The 22262-nt window shown below is 39.0% G+C and overlaps 2 protein-coding genes across 4 annotated transcripts; one reads left to right on the top strand and one right to left on the bottom strand.

Annotated features, from left to right (window-relative positions):
• Positions 1-743: 743 nt before the first annotated feature.
• coasy (CoA synthase) lies at positions 744-10369 on the top strand. 2 transcript variants are annotated; one of them, XM_028029767.1, is made up of 10 exons: positions 744-762; positions 2903-3650; positions 5118-5332; positions 5590-5721; positions 6817-7006; positions 8199-8263; positions 8354-8438; positions 8781-8878; positions 9435-9581; positions 9669-10369. In XM_028029767.1, exons 2-10 carry the CDS (start codon positions 2963-2965, stop codon positions 9720-9722), a joined length of 1674 nt encoding a protein of 557 aa, XP_027885568.1. In that variant the 5' UTR covers positions 744-762; positions 2903-2962; the 3' UTR covers positions 9723-10369. The 2 variants fall into 2 exon arrangements, with proteins under 2 accessions (XP_027885568.1, XP_027885567.1); XM_028029766.1 differs by lacking the exon at positions 744-762 and adding an exon at positions 769-937.
• Positions 10370-10560: 191 nt separating this feature from the next.
• On the bottom strand, positions 10561-21910 carry LOC114152072 (myosin light chain kinase, smooth muscle-like). Of its 2 annotated transcripts, none has more exons than XM_028029764.1 (18): positions 21776-21910; positions 21230-21634; positions 18993-19139; positions 18065-18223; positions 17858-17968; positions 17521-17565; positions 17276-17406; positions 17035-17191; positions 15642-15950; positions 15472-15568; positions 14560-14763; positions 14268-14485; positions 13271-13394; positions 12843-12995; positions 12564-12693; positions 12339-12420; positions 12065-12205; positions 10561-11101 (listed from the first exon to the last, which is right to left on the bottom strand). In XM_028029764.1, the coding sequence occupies exons 2-18, from the start codon at positions 21378-21380 to the stop codon at positions 10896-10898; spliced, it is 2565 nt and encodes an 854-aa protein (XP_027885565.1). In that variant the 5' UTR covers positions 21381-21634; positions 21776-21910; the 3' UTR covers positions 10561-10895. The 2 variants fall into 2 exon arrangements, with proteins under 2 accessions (XP_027885565.1, XP_027885566.1); XM_028029765.1 differs by having other exon boundaries at positions 21230-21629; positions 21776-21905.
• Positions 21911-22262: the final 352 nt, after the last annotated feature.

The raw sequence follows: 22262 nt of genomic DNA, 5'->3' as shown, positions 1-22262 counted from the left end.
CCCACAATTCCCGGGGGCTTTTCAGTAGTTTTCTGAAACATTCTGTGGGTGCGCATCATTCTTAATCCGGCGCATCATTCTTAGTCCGGCGAGTCAATCAGTACACCCACAACATCTGCCAAGCGCGCCCAGCCTTGAAAGAAACATCTGAACTCCACCTCAACTACACCTAAGGAGGTTTGTCGACCTGCAGGAACAAAAAGAAAATCTTAAATAGAACAGAATGTTGTAAATAGATGTAATTTGTGTATCTGTCAGTAAGCTTACAGTCATTGAGCAAGCACAGTATTAAGTATAAATAAGTCAATAGAGAATACAGAGAGGAAGTAAAGGGATAGCGTTTAGATTTTAATGATGTCCGCGGGTTATTTTGTAATAACCACTTTCCGTTTTTAATTAAATTTAAGACTTAAATTCCTCCCAGTCCGCCTCGTCATCATATACCCGCCCCATCAGCCGGCTGACTGTTATAGAGCGAAACCCGTTCTCTTGAAACGTCACGTGACTTTTAACAAATCAACTGAGGGACTTGCTCGTTTTCTTATCTCCGGTGAGGAAGCTGGCTAGACTCGATCAGAGGCGGCTTGTGAGGAGTTTATCTACTGAATACGGGGAAATGTTTTCACCGAATAGTGGCAAAGTATAAGAAATATTTAACTTGAACGCCGACACTAATGTTTGACAAAACAAATACTCTATGAGGAACAATTTGCAGACTCCACCTACTCGGTGTTCCGGCTGCGTGGAAATGATGCGGACCCCGTAAGTTCAACCAGAAGGTTCCTCCTAGCTGTAAGGAACAGGAGAGGAGTGTGAACTGGCTTAAAGTGTGTTTAAATGAAGGTTGTCCGATGAACAGTCAGCACAGTAAATATGTGTACAGCTGTGCATGTGACGATTAATCCGTCCTTCACGTCTCGTTAGCTTTTTTCACCGGGTAAGTAGCTGCTAAGTTGCATGTGTATGCAGTTAGCTGTCAGTTACAAACGACAGTTAAAGCTGTGTTTCTGGGCCTTAACATGTGTATGGAGCAAAAATGCACACTGTAAATTATGAATGATGGATAAAGAACACATTTAACTCGCTGCTATTGCTTTACGTTCAGTTTTCTTTGTGCAGTTGTTTACTAAGTATGATTGTTGCTCTAAATGTGGCTAGCTAGTTGTGAGTTGGACTAATATAATGGACTGCTTTATTATTTAGTTTAAAATTGAGACCTCAGTACCACGGCTGTTAACAGATTACATTAAATTCACACTGAAAAAGGTGAGTGCATTTATCGCCGCACAGGTTTGTGTATCGATTGAAAGTATCGATGTTAATTAGCAATTATTGAACGAATTTGTGATTTTGATCTGCTGCCAGAATGACAACTTAAGAGTGTAAAGTGCACCACTTTGTTAACTCCTAAAGTGCATCTAAGCTTGATGTTTGGACATTGTAACTAAGTTAAAATTTGATCTACCACTGTGTTTAAATGTAACCAATTGCAGGGGTGAAATAAATCCTCCTTTAGTTTCTGTCTCCAGAAATGAAGGTCTTTGTCCCTGTGTGCATTTGCAAACTGTAAACTGGCTTTCCATGTTAAATGACACGACACCACCCATCAGTCAATCAATCCTGTTGATTTGTCAGCAACTACTGAGCAATCAGTGCTTGCAATTTGTCCCGAAGTGAAACACTCCTTACCTGGAGGAGCTGAACCTTCTTTTCCTCTGACAACATTATTGGAGAGCATCATTACGAATGCGCTGCAGCCATAGAGATTTGGTGAAAAGTAGTCTGAAAACAGATGAACGCGGCACCTTCAAGCATCTGGATATTATTCCCAAGGATGAACCAGACTTGAGCAGCTCCACAATTCTCTTCCAAATATAATTTTGGGCTTTAATTCACTGTTTAAATAATTGGTAATCACTCTGTATGTAATCTTCAGTTTTTAAAGACATTAATAAATAAATCTCTGACATACTGTTCTTCTACACTGCAAAAACACAAAATATTACCAAGTAATTGTGGTCTAGTTTCTAGTGCAAATATCTTAGTACACTTCAAATAAGACAAAACTAACTCATAAGTAACTTTTCAACAAGATATAGGAGCTTGTTTTAAGTCAATAATTCCTTAAAGTCATAGAAAAAGCACTAGTTCCACTGGCAGATTATTTCACTCATAAATTGGGAAAAATGTCTTGAATTAATCTTCTAGTGGATCTACAGTAGTACTTTTTCTGCAATTTTTAGAAATTATTAACTTAAAACAAGTTTCAATATCTTGCTGAACAGATATTTGTACAATAGTTTTATCTGTGTACTAAGATATTTGCACTAGAAACTAGACAAAAATTACTCGGTAAGATTTTGTGTTTTTGTAGTGTAATTAATGTGGAATTTAGCAAATAGAAATAATTTTTGTGAGTTTGGTCTGATTTAACTTCAGACAGTAAGAAAAAGATTCTTGTGTCTTTTTATTCAGTGTAGATAAACTGTTGGTTTCAACTGTATTGCCATGTAACAATATTAGCTTTTGCCTTATTTAAATAATACAAACTAAAGCTATGGTGTCTTAAAGTGTGGACCCGGGGCCCTTTGTGGCTCTTGAAAGGATTTTGTTTGACCCCTGACCACAAGTCAAGAAGGCCTTCCAACGGTTTTGGCAACCGTTGGAAGCCCTTTTCGTGTTTTGAATCTGTAAATGTAAACAGATTTTGGAAAAAAAAAAAAAGTTGTTGAGCAGAAAAAAACAATCACAAACAAATTTTTACATATTTAATTTAATGAATTTTGTGGCCCACCAGGAGTTTAAATTTGCCTGTTGTGGCCCCCAGGGTAAAACGTTTGTACGCCACCGAACTAAAGCGCAGTACTTTACCTATAATTTACCCCGCTTTTGTCTTCCTCAGTGAGCCCACTGTGACTCTCCTCTGAGACTCCTGGGAACCCCTGTGATATCAGACACAACCATGTCCATGTTCAGCACAGGCATCCTTGTGCTGACGTCTCCTCTCCAGACTCTCCCGTTACGCATCGCTCCAGTGCTCAGCTCGGCCGCTCAGCTCGTAGACCGCACGCTGTACGTCCACCTCCATCCCGGGCTAAACCTGACCAGTGGGACCCAACCTCGACCCGTTTTCATTCCACCCGTAGTCGAACTGTCCACGCTCATCACTCGGCTCTACAACAACGCAGCGGATGTATGCGGCCACCTGGATGTTCGGGTTTTGCTCACTAATATTCGCGCTCAGCCGGCTGCCAGCGGCGGGGCCGCGACTCCAAACTGCCCCTTCCCCACACCGCAGCCTCTGTTTCACTCCCCGGACGTGGTGCTGACGGACTTTGCGCTGCAGGACCCGCATCAGTCCCATCAGGTCCAGCAGTGTCTGGAGAAGTACACCGGTCACTGTTATGTCTGTAGACCCGGTATCTCATCGGTGCTGCTTCATCCGCAACTCGTAAAGCTGCAGGAGAACGAGGAAGCGCCAGAAAGTGGCAAAGAACAAAAGGCCAAACCCATAGAAACCTACAGTGATGTAGTGGTAGGAGGAACGTTCGACCGCCTGCATGGAGCCCACAAGACGCTGCTCAGCATCTCATGTCTCCTGGCCAACAGGAGGTTTGTCATTGGTGTGTGCAACCAAGCAATGCTTAAAAGTGAGTGGTCCTTTTAAGAATTTAGCAACATTTATTCATGAAAAGCTCTGATGGTACAATGATGCAGCGCCTTCCAAAGTATTCATGAATGTTTTGTTTTTTGGGGGAATTTATTTGATAGAACAACTCAGAGGACTTTAAAAAGTGAGAAACAAAAGATAAATAATACTTGGTTTTTAACGGTTTTTATTAGGGATGCACCAGTATGAAAATCTGATCCGCTATGAAAGTTGCTTTTATGATTAGATTAATTGTGATTAATTGATTATTGAGATAATAGTCATCTAATTCAGTAATCTGTTAATTGTTATGCAGTCTCAAAAAAGGCCATTTACTAAAAGAAAAACACATTCAAAGCAGTAATTGAGCAAAAACTGTGCAAAAAATAAAAACATTTTGATTTTAAGATTAAAAAAAGCCTTTGTTTGTGATATATTTTACCCAGATTGCTTCAAGTGGCATAGTTTTGGCTTCACCAAAAGTGTTCAATTGAGCAATGTTTGATATCCAAGTATTGATCAGTTAATAAAAAAACAACAACAGATCAAGTCAAGAAGAAAGGGTTGAGCTTTTCACATGTTGATGTTAGTTGTATTTTATTTAGCTGCAGATATATCTTTCCTAGAAAAGATTAAGTGTACTCTAAAGAAATAAAATATTAGAAAATAAAGTTTTTCTACTGTTCAAAAAGGAATTGAATTATTTATTTATTTGCATCTTTAAATGTATTTCTAATATTGTGTAAAATTAGATTATGTGGTTAAGTGAAAAATCTGCACAGTGTGTCAGATTTTTAAATCTGATTAATCGTCAGATAAATAAGAGAACTTTTCAGAAGAAGCAGCGTCATGTAGATTAAAGAACACAGCGGACCGGTCAGGGAGGAAGTTGTGGAGAAGATTAAATCAGGGTTAGGTTATAAATCAATAATCTTTGTACATCTTAAAGAGGATAAATTCAACCTCTTAAATTGTATGATTATGGAACAACAAATCAGCCAAGAATGGCCTAACTGGTAATAAATATACCATCCCAGTTGTGAAATATGGTGGCAGAAGCTTCATGCTGTGGGAATGTTTTTTTTACAATTTGGACACTAAAACTGGTCAGAGTGGAAAAGGTGGAGATTATTCTTTCAACAGGGATGGTTCCGGTCAAAGCATGTTTATGTTAGACTGGCCTAGTCAAAATCCAGACTGAAATTTTATTTAAAAAAGAAATCTGTGGCAAACTTGTAATTTGATGTTCATAGATTATTTCCATCCAGTTTGACTGAGCCGAAACTATCAGGCCAAAAGGTTTCAGTTCCTACATGTGTTTTTCTATCACACAAAGTCCCAATAAAGTACCTTGAAATCTGTGACTGTAACACGGCAAAATAAGGGAAATTTCCAGGAGAACGGATACTTCTGCAAGGCGCAACATATGAGGAACTTCTGGCTGACTTTTGCTTCTCTCTGGTTTCAGAAAAAGTCCTAAAGGAGCTGATTGAGCCGTACTCGGTGCGAGTGCAGAGACTCCAGGAGTTTCTGCAGGACACCAAACCGTCCCTGCAGGTTGAGATCGTCCCACTTGAAGACCCCTTCGGCGTGTCCATCGTGGACCCTCAGCTGAAGTGCATCGTGGTCAGCGAGGAAACGAGAAAGGGCGGCGAGGCTGTCAACACGAAACGCGCTGAGAACGTACGATGTTCCGTTTCTCTGAGTTCAGTGTTGCCTGATGTACTTTTGAAAGTATTTTGTACGATGTTTATTGTAACATTTTAGGCTGAACAGATGCTGGGAACCTGAAATCAGACACGTTGTCGTGGTAACATCAGTGCAGGCCACTTGTACAGATTTAATCATAGATTCTGCATTCGTCTGACAAACAGCCTGAGCTTGGAGATCACCTGGAGGCAGGCTGTAATATTTCTTTTTTTTATTTTTACTTTAACTAGGACCTTCCACTTCTTGTCCTTCATGAGATCCAGCTGCTTAAGGACGCTCACCGCAACGGAATTGAGGAGGAGAAGATCAGCTCGTCCAGTCTACGCTCTCGTCTACTTGGCAACCTCCTTGTCCCACCTAAAGTAGGTTCAATTTATTTTTACAAATCCTAGTCAAACAAATAATATATAATCAGATTTAAAGTTGACTTTCTAAAATCTTTATCATGTTTGTTTATAATTAGCAACTCAGATTAAGAAATTCTAAAAACAAAGTAAACAAAAATAACTGACTTCTTTACCTGTTTATTGTTTCTAACACCAATAAATTTTATTTGATGATGTGAAAACATCCATAAGTATCAATAAACTTGAAAGTGCAGTTAAATGCAGTAACTATGTGCAGCTTGGTGGTAAACTGCACCATAATCCAATCCATTAGCTGTTTTAAAAATTTTCTTAAGACATTTCGTCTTAGAAAAAACTTTGGTTCACTTCTTGGATATTCTGTAAATCTCTTATTTATTCATTTATTTTATTATTTTTAACCATTGCAATTGGCGTTTTTTGTTTTTAGACCATTGAGATCTCAAAATATGAAGGGCCTTATAAATAAAACCTGTTATTATTGTGACTGCAGTGACACGAAGTGACATCCTACACATAAAGACTTCAAAAGTTGTAAAAACTCTTTTATCGTCATTACATTGAAATATTGTGATAAAACCTAAACCGTCTGTCTTACTTTAAACCCCACTATGACAGATTTTATATCATAAGAATTGTTTTATTGATTAAATAAGATCCTTTTCTTTGCTTTTTCTCACAATAAACCCAGTCAGCAAATTTCTTTCTGGTCTGAAAGAGTAAAAAAAACAGTTTTTTTGTGTTTTCTGCAAAACAAAAAATTACAGCAGGCATATCAGAAAGAGCAGCTGAGTTTTAAATCCGTTGCTGAAAACTCAGACAGTTAATCTTTTAAGCTTGGTTTTATTGTGGCCAGCATAAAGTTTGAGGAAACACAACAGCTTTCAGAATGAAGGTCAGAAACCTGGAGTGATCTAATCTCTTTGTTCGCTGCTGGTCATCCAGACGGCTTCCTCTGTGAGGGCGGGGAGCCTGTCGGACTCGACTTCAGGAGCCCTGACTTGTTTTGTTCTTGCTTCTCCTGCCTGGAGCCTCATTGAAATGTTCTTGTCATCTCATGTTTTTTTTTTGTTTTTGCTTCCTTTGTGTCAGGGTTCGCCCCACCTCCCTCCTACTCCGTATGTGATTGGTCTGACGGGAGGCAGCGGCAGTGGAAAGAGCTCCGTGGCCAAACAGCTGGAGGTTCTTGGCGCGGTTCAGATCGAGTGCGATAAGCTGGGTCATGAGGTGTACCAGCCCGGTGCACAGTGCTATCAGAAAGTGCTCCAAGTTTTTGGATTAGGTAGAGACTAGCTTTACTTTCCAGGGCTTGTTAGAGCTGGCAGGTATCAGTAATGGTGCTTATTAAACATAAATTTTGTAGTGATGATGCTAATTTCCTTTAAAAGTATTTCCTGATACACATGGCAGTTGCAGTACCTTAAAAAGTGGTACTGTTGAATGTTTTCACATTTTGTCACGTTGCAACTACACACATCAGTGTATTTTTAAGTGATATAATGTGACAAGTGAATAATTCTCAACTGGAACAAAAAACACAGGGATTTGCAAAAATGTTCATACCCTTTGTACATTGTTCACATTCAATCCCATTGCAAACAACACAAATTAGTATTTTGTAGTGGCTCTGGTTGATTGTTTTGTATCGTTGTCCTGTGTTTTTTTAATTTATTTAGTCTGACTAAGTGATATGGCTTATAATGAAATCTGATTTTTTTTTTTTGTCTTTTCTTAGAAAGAAATTACAAATGGCAGAAAATATTTTCACAAACTGGATTTTATTTCTCTTTTGTGACTTGACCTAAATTCTAAATAATTAGAACTTATTTGAAACACGCTTGTCAAATAAGTTAGTAGGCTTTGGGTGGCTTAACATCCCTTTGAATTATGGAAACCTAAGAAGTGCATTGATGTGAAAAAAGTCCAGATCTGACTCAAATTAAATCTTTAAAGACAAAAAATTGTATGTATTGTCCTACCCTTGTTTTTAGTTTTCCTAATAATTTCTGACAAGAATTCCCACAGCATGATGCTGCCACCACCATGTTTCATGTTTATTTACATATAGTCCAGAAATTTCAGTGGTGGTCCAGCCTGATTAGAGTACCTTCTACATGTTTGATGCGTGTCCTGCGTGACTTTGATGACGTTCTCTACTTCCACCTGAGCTGTGGATCTCTGCAGCTCCGTCAGAGTTGGAGGGCCCTCATCTGTCTCTCTTTTGCTACAGGTTCTTAATTTCGGTGTGAAATTTGACTGGGATATTTAGATATCTATGCTTAAATCTATGTATATATTTGATAAGCATTCCCCTCTGCAGTTCAGTTGTATGTCAGGAGATTTGCAAATGAGTAATAAACTTTCCATTTTTGTTTTGATATTACTTATTTAATTATTTGAGTTTTTGGAAGTAAAGAATTTTCAACTTGGTAGAAATGTTGGTTTAATCCTTTTCTCTGTTTCATTTCTTGCAGAAATTCTGAATGAGGATAAAACCATCAACCGGCGAGCTTTAGCATCAAAAGTATTCGGGAACCAGGTATTTCAACACCGGATGTGTCGCATCGCAATTGTCAGCAAAGTGCAATTGTTCTTTTATAACCGACTTAAGGGTGATGTTTGTTTTTAGGCACGGTTAAAATGTCTGACAGATATCGTGTGGCCTGAGATTGCAATTCTGGTCAAGCAAGCAATAAACCAAGCCAGGAAAGAAGGTGTTGTGTTTAATTATTTAAGCTGCTCACAGTTCTTTCAAGTGTTTCTGTCTGAGTGAAACTGTTTTTTGTATTTTTGCTTTCTTGAATCCTTATATTAAAAACCGAATCATTCTTAGGTTTATGCTTTTGCTGTGATCTTCTGCTAGAATCGGTTTGACAGAAACTTTGTAACAAAAATGTGAGAAGCTGGAACAAAAAAAATGCTGAAGTTAATGCATAGAGTTAATGTAAATGTTTGATTCCAACAGCAAACTTTAATTGCATGTTGTACACACTATCACATTTTCAGCCGCAGTATGATCTTGTTGCTAAAATTATTTCTTCTTTGTTGGTTTTTAGGTAGGGAGGTTTGTGTGGTGGATGCAGCTGTTCTTCTGGAGGCCGGCTGGACAGACTTGGTCCACGAGGTTTGGGTCATCATCATTCCTGAGGAGGAGGTAATGATTTCTTACCAGCATCCTCATTGACACAAATAGAAGCAGCACTTATACAGACTTTAATAGTTGAAATACAGTTTCACATACAGTTCTTCTCAAAAATTTACAACTCAGAATCTGTGACAAAACTTAGGATTTCTGATCAGAAGCTCTACATCCAAACGGACTGAGATTGAGCCCATTTGAAAAGATAAATTGGCAAACATTTAGAATCTGGATGAACAAAGCTTTAGCTGAAAGTTTGTCTTCAGAGATTTATAGATTTGTAGAAGAAGTTGAAACTTTGTATTTCACTATGAAATACATTGAAGTCTGTGGTTGTCACGTGACAAAATGTGAAAAATTTCAAGAGGCATAAATACTTTTTCAAGGGTGTGTTTTTCAAGAACCAAAAGCCATTAAACATTTTGTTTGTACATTTCATGCATTAAGGTTTAATATGTGGTAACCTTGGTGACCTTTTTTACACAATGCCACTAGAGTGCACCAGAGTTTCTAAATTTATCTTTGCTATGAAACAACTGACGCTTTTGTTTTTTGTTGCGATTCTTTCCAGGCTGTGACAAGAATAATCGAACGGGACGGGGTCAGCAAAGAAGATGCCCTGCGCAGGCTGCAGAGTCAGTGGCCAAGCAGCAAACAAGTCAAGCAAGCTAACGTAGTGCTGAGCACTCTGTGGGAGTCAGAGGTCACCCGGAAACAGGTCAGACACTCATCATCACGTCAGTAATTTAATGAAGCAGTTGCAGATCACTTAAATGGACTTTTCTTTCTTTTTTTTAAATAAAAGGTACTAAAAGCTTGGAATCTCCTTCAGAAGAGAATCCTGAAGACAAAGGGATGATAAAAAAAATCTCTCTGGATTACATCAGCTTTGACTTGTGGAGAGAAAACGCAGAAGGAAGTGTGTGTGTGTTTGTGCGCCAGTGACCAATCCACTGGAGGAAACACTGCCTTAAACAAAAAGTGAGGACAGTCATCATGCATCTCTAGCTAACCAAGCAGGCTCCCTCACTTTATTCAAGAACTCAGTGCCTGGGCCTCTGCAGAGGTTTTTAAAAGTGTCATTTTATGTCCAAGATGCAATTTAAGGATGAATGTGAGAAGGTCAACTTGGAAGCGAAGATAATTTTGATTTTAAATGAATAACCAGTGAGTTATCTTTAAATGATCAGTGAACATTACATATTTCAACATGTGTTCTTGGCTGTATCTCATGTCAGTACTATAAATTACTAAGGTATTATAGTTCAGAAATATGTGGATGCTAATTTGTAAATAAATCCTTATTTCATAAATAGGCATTACTTAAAGTCTCTGAACTTTGTAATTAGTTTCCAGAAAGGAGAATTTGATTTAAAAAAAGTTTGGGGCAGATTCTCTGAGATCCGATCTGTTGATCAGCACATCTGTTTGGTCTGAAGTGACAGAAAAATTGTTTATATTTTAACAAGTCAATGTTTAATAAATTGAGGTTTATAAAAAAAAAAAGTGTAAAAATCTTGTAATTTGGGCATTCTTGGTGTTGAATCTCAATTTTGCTTTTACTGTAAGTTATTTTACTGCATCATACAACATAGCACTAAAATAAATTTTCTATTGGGTAACATTCTCATTCATTTGAGCAAACTTGTTACAGAACTTTACATTTTTGTGTTGTACACATTTAATGAACCAGGTTGTGTTGTTTAAGAGTCTTTATTTTGGTGCTTTTATAAAACGTTTATGTAAACAATATTGTAATATACAAATGCATCTGTAATGCCATTTATAAAATTCAGGTCAGGTCTTACATCATTTTACCTTGTGCTTAAAAAAAAAAGATGAATTTCAACCATAGCTAAGGAACACCAAGTGTGAAACTCTAGCAGTGAGTGTAAAAATCTTACTTTCCTTTTAAAAGAATGGCACCGCTGTCATGCAACACATTTGTGACTTCAGAAATTTGTGTCCTCTAAAATAAAACAAGTGTCCATGTAGCAGCCTAAACAAAGGAGAGCTACTAACGCGCAGTCTCTCACAGTTCGACCTTCAGCTTTGCGGAGCACATTGCCTCACCGAGCTTGTTTTGGGCTCTGCACATGTAAGTCCCGCAGTCTGAGAGCACCAGATCAGCCACAACCAAAGAGCAGAGGCCGTCACCATCCTGCTGCATCCTCACTCTGCTCGAGTCGCTCACCGGCTCCTCGTTGTGAAGCCACTTCACCTCAGGTTGTGGGTAACCTGTGATTTGGGGGAGAAAAAAAAAAAAAAAACAATTGAAAAAGAAACTTTGTTTCTCTATTTTATGCATCAGGGCAAATATTTATTAGTTTCTTAATTGATTTCATACTGAAATTGAAAACAACCCAACATTTTATTTCTTCTTAAAAGTGTTTGTCATTATATACCTTCAGTCACAGTTGTTGCTGCTCATTAAAACCCTGTTTTGTCCCTATAAGATACATCACTGACGACTTTTAAAGTTCCTGTATAATTGAACTACTTACGCAGAAGACAATCTGTATTACAACACACAATTGTGTGTTCAAATGGAGTCTTAAGGGTTAAAACAACTATAGGATTTTGTGTTAATAAAATTCAGACGTGCTAAGAATTTTCTTTTTGAGGTTTTGTTTTAGGAAGGTTGAAGTCCGCTTGTGTTCTGGTCCTGCTTTGACTTTCCATTAACGCCACTCTCCTGTCAGAATCTGAACCAGTTTCAAAAAGATATTTGGAGAAATAAACTGAGGTTTAGAGAATCGCTTAAAAAAAAAAAAAAAAAAATACTGATCCAAATTAAATTAGCAGTTCTATCTGAATGCTAACTTTGACATCCACATTTAGCATCAAAACACAAACCAAGGTGTCACTCTACAGCTCTTAAGTACTTTACAGCTTTAGCTGCCCAACTTTTTTTAAAATCCGTTTTGGATCTGTGACTTTTTTTCTTAAGATTTGAGCAGTTTTAAAATGAAAGAAGTCAGCTTTTGTTTTGTTCCTACTTTTACAGCATCAAATCCACCCTGAGTTTTTCCATAGTTTGGTTGTTTGGAGACCTAAATCTCATTTCATGCAGTCCCACTTAAAAAGAATGCTGTCCAACAGACGATTCATACTATAGCAACCAAGTATCTCATTCTCTGTCGTTTTGCTCCTTGAGAACCTATTTTGGATCTATAAAGAGCATCAGTGCTCTGTCAGTACCATCAACCAGGCATGTCAGCTGAGCGGTCTCTCCCTTGTGAAGGGTGACGTCCTTCAGGGCCTGCTGGAAGTGCGGCTCAGTCTGCAGCTGCTTGTCCAGCGACTGGATGGCCTCCTCTGCCTCAGGGCTCCACACTGGCTCTGAATGGATGACAAAACAGAAACAAGGCCACGGTGATCAGAGGAGTGTAAACTTGAAGTGACAGTCCCCAACTGTGAGTCATTTGGCGTTTGTGAGGAGATCTGGGACGAAAGAAGGCATTGTGTCCGTTACCCTCTGAGAAGCTGCCAGGAGAATCCAGCTTGCTGGTGAGGTTAGCCATCCGGTTCAAGGCCAAAACAGCTTGGCCAGTTTTCTGTAGGGTGAAAGGAGAAATAGTGACTCATGACCAACACTACGCGCAGCCAGGCTTTGAGTTTGTTTTTGTAGACTTGAATTAAAAATTCCTCAGAGGAGACCTCTTTAGAAAATGCATCGTCCGTCCTGTTCTGGGTCTACCTTCCACTTGCGTCTGGCAAGGAAGCGCTTCATCTTCTCTTTATTCAGAGACTTGGTGGGTCTGCGGGTCAGAGGGGTGAAAGAAGCCATCCAGGAGTGGGCAAGGGCCTCTCTGCACGACAGCCTAGATCTTTTATCAAAAATAGGCAGATGCTGAGCAGTAACAATTGTCAGATCTTTACCTTCATTCTTTAATAAAGCACAAAATACTCCTTTTAGCCGTTTTGTTATCAGTATTAGCTGAACATGTGATCATTAGAAAACATAAGGCAGACCAACCTTTGGTCTTTCTTCAACAGGGAGCTGATAAAGTCCTTTGCCTCATCAGAAATGTCTTCAAAACTTTCCGGGTCAAACTCAAAGCTAGCTGCTGTCACCAGAGCGAAAGTCTCAGCGTCGTTGTTTCCCTGGAAGGGAGATTCCCCACTGAGCCTGGATCACAGACAGTGAAAAACAGGTTCAGACAAGCTCGCCTTGCAGGGTAGCTATTTTCTTGTGTGGCCAACATTTCTACTTAGAGGAAAGTAAGTAGTTTAAAACTGATAACACAAGATAATGTCCTCTCTCAGTAGGATCTGCTCCTGTTAAGAGAGAACCAACAGATGGTGCCAAAACTGCATCTATTCAGACACTTTGAGCCACAAGGTTTTGAAGAAGACATAGTGCGGCATTCAAATTCTAATGAGTACCCCCAAAGTTCAGCTTACAAGATGAAGCAGATGACTCCGATGCTCCACATGTCGGTCTCCAATCCGACAGGCTCGTAGTTGATCACCTCGGGAGCGACAAACTCTGGAGTGCCGTGCATCACCATTAGAGGTTTACCCTTCTCTACAGGATGAGACAAGTCCAAAACAAAAATTAGCACTTACAAAGAGTCATTCCTAATGTTAGGGGTGACTAACATTCACCACTTTGCAACAGTATTCATTCTCCCTAAACTCAGGAGGAAGTATTTATCGTCATCACAAATCATGAGAAATATTTCATCAAGAGGGTGGTGTGGTCAGAAGAGATCAAAATGTGGCAGAATTTAAGACAAGCTTATTTATAAAGCACATTTTTTTAAAAAAAACAACTCTGCTTAGTGCTGAGGGATGCTTTTCTTTAGCAGTGACTGAGAAGCTGAGTTGAAGAAAAAATAACTTAATGGGGCTAAATAAGAGTCACTTCTTAAAGAAAAACAAGATGCTGCCAAAGATCCAGCAGGTCAATGACCTTAATCATACAGCCAGTAGATGATTTAGATCAAAGTATGTTCATCTGGTGGAATGTCCCTTCTGATAGATGATTTAAACATGTTTTACGATGATTTAAACATCAATTTTTACGTTTTAGATGTTCGACAGAAAAATGTAAGATTTGATCCAAATATGAATTTTAAACAAGAGTCTCTAATTGCATCTACAGAGAACAAGGTGCTTTTGTTGCATTTTCCGGAAATTGTTTAACTTGTCATCTATAAAAAGACTTGTTGCAACATAACTGCTGTTGTAGAAATCTAGGCATTTGAGACGCCCTGATGTTATCTTTGGCATGCAGTCATGGCTGTTCTCTTCTGAAGTTGCACAAATATAGGATACAAATAAATTGTATATGTTAAAAACGATATTTTATGTGTGATATATAAAGTTGACATTTATCTGAAAAAAGCTATTAAAAATGTATTTATTAGATCATCTTCACTGTGTTGCTCACATTTACCTAGTTCCCTGGCCAAACCAAAGTCAATTATCTTGATCTGCGTGCCGGATGTGTCCACGCAGACGATGTTCTCTGGTTTGAGGTCCAGGTGGATGATGTTCTGCTTGTGCACGTACTGCATGCCCTCCAGGATCTGCTGCACGTAGCGAGCGCTGGTGAGTTCTGTGTGCTCAAAGTTTTCGTCCACGATGCGTTCAAAGAGTTCCCCGCCAGCAACGCTGGGAAGAAAAAAAACAACTCAGGGACCTGGTGGTGTGAATGTGAAGCAAGTCACCAGATAAAGATTACTTACTACTCCATGACCATGGCCAACTCTGGACGAGTTTCATACGCAGCCTGACACTGGACTATCTTTGGGTGGTGAAGCTTGTTCATTAGTTGAATCTCTTTGCGAGCTTCGGATTTGTCCTTGGAGGTTCGGGCACGGTAGAACTTGGCTGCAAACTCTTTGCCAGTCTCTTTGTCGGTCACTCGGTACACCTGTCCAAACTTCCCACTAGAATAATAAAAAGTGAGATTGTAATAGAAAATTTCGTTTTTAGCCTCATTTCATTTTTCATGGAAGTGATGATACTTTTTACCATTTATTTACTGCTGGGTTTTTGTATTTCTGCAAGATGTGTTTTTCCATTAAAGAAGTTTCCAGATAATGTTTATATTTTTCCGCAGCTGTGACCGAACAAAAGACCTGAAGACACCTTGGTAAAATGCTTAACCTGGCAATTGTCTTAAAGGACTGACATGTGTGGAATGTAGTTTGTTCTCTTGTTTGATCCTGCACTCATGAGTAACTGGCAAAGAATTAAAAGTTTCTTCCTGAAACCCTTATCGGCTCTCTTCCCTGTCATAATACCGTCCCCTCCAGGAGGTGAGGGATAGTTCATGAGGTGAGGGTAAGGATTGTCTTGTGGTCCATCTGGCAGTAGAGTTAAGATCAGACTTTGGGTGGGTCTTTTCCTTGCTCTGACTATATAACGACGCGATTGCGTTCAGGACTCTTCTCCTGACTGTGTTTAGCGAGACAGGTCTTCGTATGCTTTTGCTTTTGAATAAAGAAACTTAAAGACAGAGATTTATATTTCTCTTATTATTGAAACAGATTTTCACTCTTTGATAAGTGAAATTTCCATAACAAGATCAAGCAGCATTATGAATTGCCTTCATACATGAATTAATGTTAAAGAGAAAGAAAACGCATACTTACACCCCGAGCTTCTCGTGCACATTGTAGTGATCCTTGACCTTGTGTTTGGTGTCAATAGTCACTGTCACATAGGAGCCAGGCTCCTCTTTGATTTCCTCTTTATGCAAAAACAAAGAGTTATCAATCTGAATAGATACTTCTTCTATCAACAATACCGGCACATCACTCACTTGAGGTTGCCATCTTGATGTACGGAGACTCTTGGCTCGGGTCGCTGGTACCTGCGAAGTTCCAGGCTCTAACCCTGAACTTGTACCGTCCCAGAGGCGCCAAACCTGAGCAAATGTGGCTCGAGGTGTTCTTACACCTACTTATTTCAGTCCAGCTTCCAGGCTCTTTGGGACCGTCTTGAAGGGCCTCTACGATGTAACCCAATACAGCTGTACCTCCGTCGTAGCAGGGGCCCGTCCAGGACAGAACCAAGGATTGGGTCGAGATTCTGGAAGCAACAGGCTGGGATGATGGGGGAGTGGGTCGGTCTGAAAAGCAAAGAGGATTTTTCTAAATGTAGTAAATATACATCACATTATTGGGGTGGCAGCAAATGAACATTTACATCTCAAAGTTAAACTGTTGAGCATAAATGGGTAGGAAAAAGGATTTGAGTGAATCTGACAAAAGCAATAATGGGATGGCGGGTTGTCAGGGTCAGAGTACCTCCAAAAATTCATGTCTATTATGCAAAATGTATTTGTGCATAATCTGTAATCCATTAAGTCTTTAGTTCAACAAAACACTGAAACAAATCCATAATCTGTTTTTGTTAGTATCCATCAGAAGTGGTCAGAAGGAGGAAAAGTAGGGAACTGGTATCACAAATGTTCACCCATGTGGTCCAATCCAACAGATGAGTTACTCCAGCTCAAACTGCAGAAGTTGACACTGGTTCTGGTAGAAAAGTGTTAGAACCCTGAGTACATTGCTGTTTGTTGCTCATGGGGCTTGGTAGCTAGAGATCAATCACGGTGGATATGCTAACCAGTCTGGAAGTGCCCTCAATGGGCAAGCACCAGAACTTGACCAACAGAAGAAAGAGGTCTAGTTTATTAAATGTTTTCTTTTATATCACTTGAATTTCCCAGTGATACGGCTAACCTGGCAGCACATGATACCCATGGTACATGGTACGGTTCCATGGGTATCAAACAAGCCATCAAATGCAATATGATGCTGTGGGTTTTGCCATCGATAGGGATGTTACTTTGACACACACAGATGCAGATTGTGGATATCTTTTCAAATAAACCATATTTTTTGATGACTGGAACCTCTTTCTGCAGATGACTTAGAGCCAACCAAATATCCCAGATCTCCACCCAATACTTATCCTTAAACGCACCCCCTCTCCAATTACAGAACGATTTCCTGCCAACATCTTAGTACCAGATATCACAGCACACCTTCACTGGAGTCAGGTCAGGCTGTTTGGTTAGCAAAAGTGGGGACAAAGGCCTATTTTATGTTTTCCATCAATCTTTTGTTGAATTCTCTGCATCTCTACAGTAAAAATATTCATCAAATGTTTGTATTTAATCATCTAAAAGATTAGATGTCCAATCCCACCTATGACACTGAGCGACACCGTGTGCTGAGCGGAGCCGTGTCTGTTTCGTACAATCACAGTGTACAAGCCCGTGTCTTCCGGAGCGGCCTCAGAAACCTCCAAACTGCTTTGGGTCTTCTCGTTCTTCACGGTCACCCTAGAACCTCCTGACACCACCTGAAGAAGGAAAAGGTTGGTTTTAGAGTCTGAAAGCGCAGATTTGGGTTCACCACAAATTAACTGAGACTATAGTAGTTTTACTTTGGCTCTGTTGTAAATCCAGCAGCAGGCCACAGGAAGAGAGCTGCTCTTGAACACACAGCGTAGCCGAGCCTTCTGACCCACACAAACCTCCACCTTTTCTGGTGGGTCTAGAAACTTCACTGGAGGACCTGAATTCAACAAAAAAAATCAGCTTAGAAAATACCCAACATTTCAGCAGGATTTGGAATCAAATAATGGAAACTGACTGAACTCAGCTGCTTACTTGTAAATGTCACACATACCTTTGCTCGGGGGAGCTTTTGTTTGAAGTCTGCAGTTTCTGATAACTGTGGAGAATAAAGAGGTAGGTGGACCTACAGGTTGGACTCATGATAGGTGAATTTAAAGAGAAACCAACCAATCATGGAGCAGCAGTCATGATTGGTTGCAGGAGCAAACAAAGCATTGAATCAATCAGCCAGAATTAGATTTCTCCTGACCAGATGGGTAGATTTTGTCTCCAAGTGTGAGTACTGCTTCTTAAGATTTATTTAATATAAGAAGATAAAACAAAATAAAATGTTTTCATGTTCTTAAAACAATTAGATTTTAAATAATAAAAACAAGCTAATAATCTACCTTGATCTCTTTCTTTGTGTTGCCTTTCCCCTTCAGTGGTTTCACAAGATGATGAGACATCGTTGTGCGGCTCATGGTTGCTTGATGTGGGGATTTCCTTTGTTCCGGCTTCTTTTGTAAAACACAGTGACATGGTTTAGTGTAAATAATTCTCCTTAATAGGCCTGTACTGTTTGATACTGGTTCTACTGGTCCTGGTGTTTTTACCTTGACCGGTAATATGTAACAGAGCGCTGCTGGTTGTCTTCCCGCCACTGTTTTCAGCCACGCAGGTAAACTCACCAGCATGTCCGGTTGAACACTGAGTCAGGGTCAGACTGGCAACACTATTTTCAAAGGAAGTTCTACCTGCAGTTACACTAACACCTAAGTAAAAAGAAGTATATGTCTAATAAGTTAAATTTAAACATTGAAAAAATGCAGAAAAATTCCATCTTTACTTTAATCACATTTACCAACAGGAAAATATTCCAATTGTTGTTCAACATGCTAGTACCAGCAAAAAGCACGTCAGTGTTTTTCTCAAACAAACAGAGAGAGAGGGAGAGAGATCTTTGACCGTCTCTCCAGAATGTCTTTGCTATCTTTTTTCAGAGGCTTACTGCAGGATTTAGCTTTGGAGACAGAAAAGACCACAGAGGATGGTCGATTTTGTGTCTGGTGAATCAATTCTGTGCAGATTTGGCCGTATGTTTTGGATTATTATCCTTCTGACAGACCGAATGATGATCCATTTTCAGATTTTTCAGAAGCCAAAGGTACTTTCTTTAACACTTTAGAAAGAGTTTATAAAGCCACATGCTAACAAGTTATACTTGCACCACAAGAAAACAGGAAGTCATGGATTACTCATACAAAGTTGCTAAAGATAATGATCAACTTAAAATTGTTAAAGAATATATTTAATAAAAGGCTTTAGTTAAACTAATTTTAAAGGTGCTAATGAGTTCAACAACACTTATCACTCAACATATGTAGAATACACAGCTTATACTCAAATTGAAAGTTTTATTTTTCAAATGTTTTTAATGCTTAGACCACTAAAATATAATTGTAATGAAAGTTTTAAAAAAAATTTCAGGGATGCCAATAATTTTGGAGGATGTGTATCATTTTGAAACATTGCATCACTCACCATTGTGCAGCCAGGAAACATTCACCGGCTGAGTTCCTGTGATAACACCTTGAAACTTAACGCTTCCTCCGACACAGACCGAGCAATCCCTGATCGATTCCTTAAACTTGGGTGCTTCCAAACTCTGAGTTGTTCCTTGTTTGACACCTTCGGAGAAAAGTAGATACTTCAGCATGTTCAGTCATGTTTTACATTTTGTTTTTCACTGAACAACCAGGAGGAACCAGCTCATCTGAGTCCTAATGTGTCCATTTTTTAAGATCTCTACATCTAGCAAAGTAGATACCTAAAGAGATTACACCTCCATAACAAATGATCAAAATGTTTGGAATGTTGCAAAGGCTATTTATAAATCTGAAACTAATCTAACTATTCAATTGGATTAGTTATCTCTGACATTACAGTGGTGGTCTTTAAAGTGTGGGAGTTTTTCAAGGTGGTTGCAAGCTTTTCCCTGAAAAGCACAGATGTACAGATTAACTGAAGTTGGAATATGGAACAGGGTGGGCAATGGGTGGTCACCGGTGGATAAAGGAAGAATTTCAGTCTGTTAAAGCTTGTGTACATTTAGTGGAGAATGTGGGATGTCGCATGTTAAACTAAAACCATGTTGGTATTTAGCTGAAAACAGACCTTGCTGCTTCTCTTCTTTTCCTGAAAATCCTCAACATACCTGTTTTTACTTTAAACTTAAAGCACCGACAGGAAGTTTAGTGGGTTGGAGAAATGAAGAGTCACAAATTCCTTTTCACATGTGGCACTGATTAAGCTGATTTTTAAAAAGTGGTAATGATTTGTCAAATACAAATACAATTTTAACAAAAAATTGTAAAAAAAAAAAATGTTTGGAAGCATATCAGAAAAGATTTGGGCCTGCAAAATGTCAGGTCGTGAACGTGTTTTGTCACCAGGCTGCATCAAATCTAGGAAGACTCTGTAAATGTTTAGGAACAGAGACGACCAAATGTTTACTCTTGAGTAATAGGTCTGGACTCCAGGCGTCTCTTTTTAGTCCCAAACTCCTGGCGTTTTAATAGATGCAGGCTGTCATTTTGTTCTATCGTAATAAGCAGAGCAGAGTTCAAGTAGCTCACAGATGTGCAAGTTATGCAATGTGAAAAAAATGTGCAAGAGAACCCTTATGGATTGTGATCTAAAATGTAATCATTTGAATGATACTCACTTTTCCTTAAGTTAACTCAGGAATGGAGCGGATTTACAACATTTAGTCTAAGATACTTTTCAAAAGTATTGAGAAACTTTAAATTTTGTCACATTTATCACACTATAATCACAAACTTGAGTGTATTTCATGGTGCAACAAACACATCTGCAGAGTATCCCATAAGCACAAAGTAGAAAGAAAATGATGCATCATTTACTAAAATCTTCAACTAACAAAAATCTGAAATGTGTGGCATGCTTTTATGTTTAGCCACCAAGAGTGAAAACATTGTAGAGCCAACTTTTGCAGCAGCTACAGCCTCAAGTTTTTGGGGGTATGTCTCTACCAGTTTTACCAATCTAGAAACTTCTTCAGATTGAATGAAGAACATCTGTGAATGTTCTTACCAAAGATTAAATTGGATTTAGGTCTGGACATTGACTGGGCCATTATAATATATGACTGCTTCGATCTAAGCCGTTACACTGTAGCGCTACCTGCATAGTTTAGGGTGCTTGTTCTGCTGGAAGTTAAATAACACATATTTGACTTTTTTTTTTGATAATAGGGAAGACCGGAAAGGAAATGAAGCTGAATACAAATAACATTTTCAGATTATTTTTGTAACAAATATCCAAAGCTTTCACTTTGACTTCACAATTATGCACAAATTTCTGTTGGTCTTCCTTCCGAATCTTTAAAGATTTGACTTTAATTTGGAAAATGTTATAATTAAAATCCTTAAAACATCTAAACAGTTAAAACACAGTGGAATTTTTTTTTTCTCCCATGCACCCCAAGTTTTGAAAATATAAGTGGCATCCTAAATTCAAAATAAGCTACTATATTTTTTTTAAATAAAACAATAACAAATTTGCAGCTTTTCTTTGTATAGAGTCAAAAGTATTCGGCCATTCTTGTTTTCGGTTCGTTCAGTCATTGAATAGGTAGATAAATGTTTTAGTTTGAATGTCTTTTGGTCCACAGATGATTATAAAATTGTCTCCTTACAAGCTGCTAGAAAAAAGCTTTGAAAACTGAACATTGTTTTTACAGTTTACTGAGATTTTACCTGTTGCAGATGAACATCTGAGCTTGTTGTTTCCTGTTATTGTCCTGTATGTGGTGTCCAGTCCATTCTGTTTCTGCTTCCCTCTCTGAGGCTTGAGGGCCAGCCGGAAGGTGGACACATACGTCTTCGGGTTCTTGTCGTCCTTGTCCATCTTTCAGTTAGAACAAGAAGTCACCAGCTGTTGCTCATCTGTAAGTCCTGCTCTGTGGGTTTTGGTTTGATTTCCTCACTTTAAAAGCCCAAAGTGAAAGTTAGGTGCAACTTCACAGATCTGTCCATATTCACACATCTTCAGAGAGAGCCTCTGTTTTCCCTCTGCCCCAGTATGCATGTGCAGGAAACAGGCAGATTTATCGGGAAGGCCAATCAAAAACACAGATGTCCAGCCCCCGTTGGCCCTCTGTACTGCAAAAAGGGACGGGAAGAGTCAGAGAAGGAAGTGAGTGGGTGAGGGAAAGCATTCAACCTGAAGACAAACTGATAGCAACAAGATGGGGAAAGAATAAGGAAGCAGTAAAAAAAAAAGAGAATTAAGAGCAAACTTACCTCTAAAAAGGTCCCCTCACTCAAATCCAATCTCAGCTGTCAGCTTGTCTCTGGCATTGTACTTTCTGTCCTCCCTTCTCCCTGTATACACTCAACAAAGCGTTGCGTGAGCTGTTGTAACAGAGTCACAGTGAGGAAACAAGAAGAGCCAGTAGAGCAACTATCTCAAAGCTTTCACTCTGCTGTGTAGTGAGAAAATATCTACCAAAATCTCTGAAATCTCTTTTAGTCTGATCGCAGGAATAAAAGTGGAGAGCAGGGATGTTGTGACCTCAGAGGTTTGCAATGGGCCTTTTTTGCAAATTACATTCAAATAGATACTTTCAAGGTGTGTCTTAAGTTATGTTGTGAACATGTGTTTGCCACGGGCTACCTTTACCTAGTCTCAGTATTCAAATGGTGTTTATAGTACCTGGGAGACGTTTTCCTACCCCTTCAACTTTTTTACATTTTGTCACATTACAACCACAAACTTCAATGTATATTG

Source organism: Xiphophorus couchianus, chromosome 10 (assembly GCF_001444195.1).
Source record: "Xiphophorus couchianus chromosome 10, X_couchianus-1.0, whole genome shotgun sequence".
In the NCBI taxonomy this organism is placed as follows: Eukaryota; Metazoa; Chordata; class Actinopteri; order Cyprinodontiformes; family Poeciliidae; genus Xiphophorus; species Xiphophorus couchianus.
This window is presented reverse-complemented; position numbering and strand designations above follow the sequence as displayed.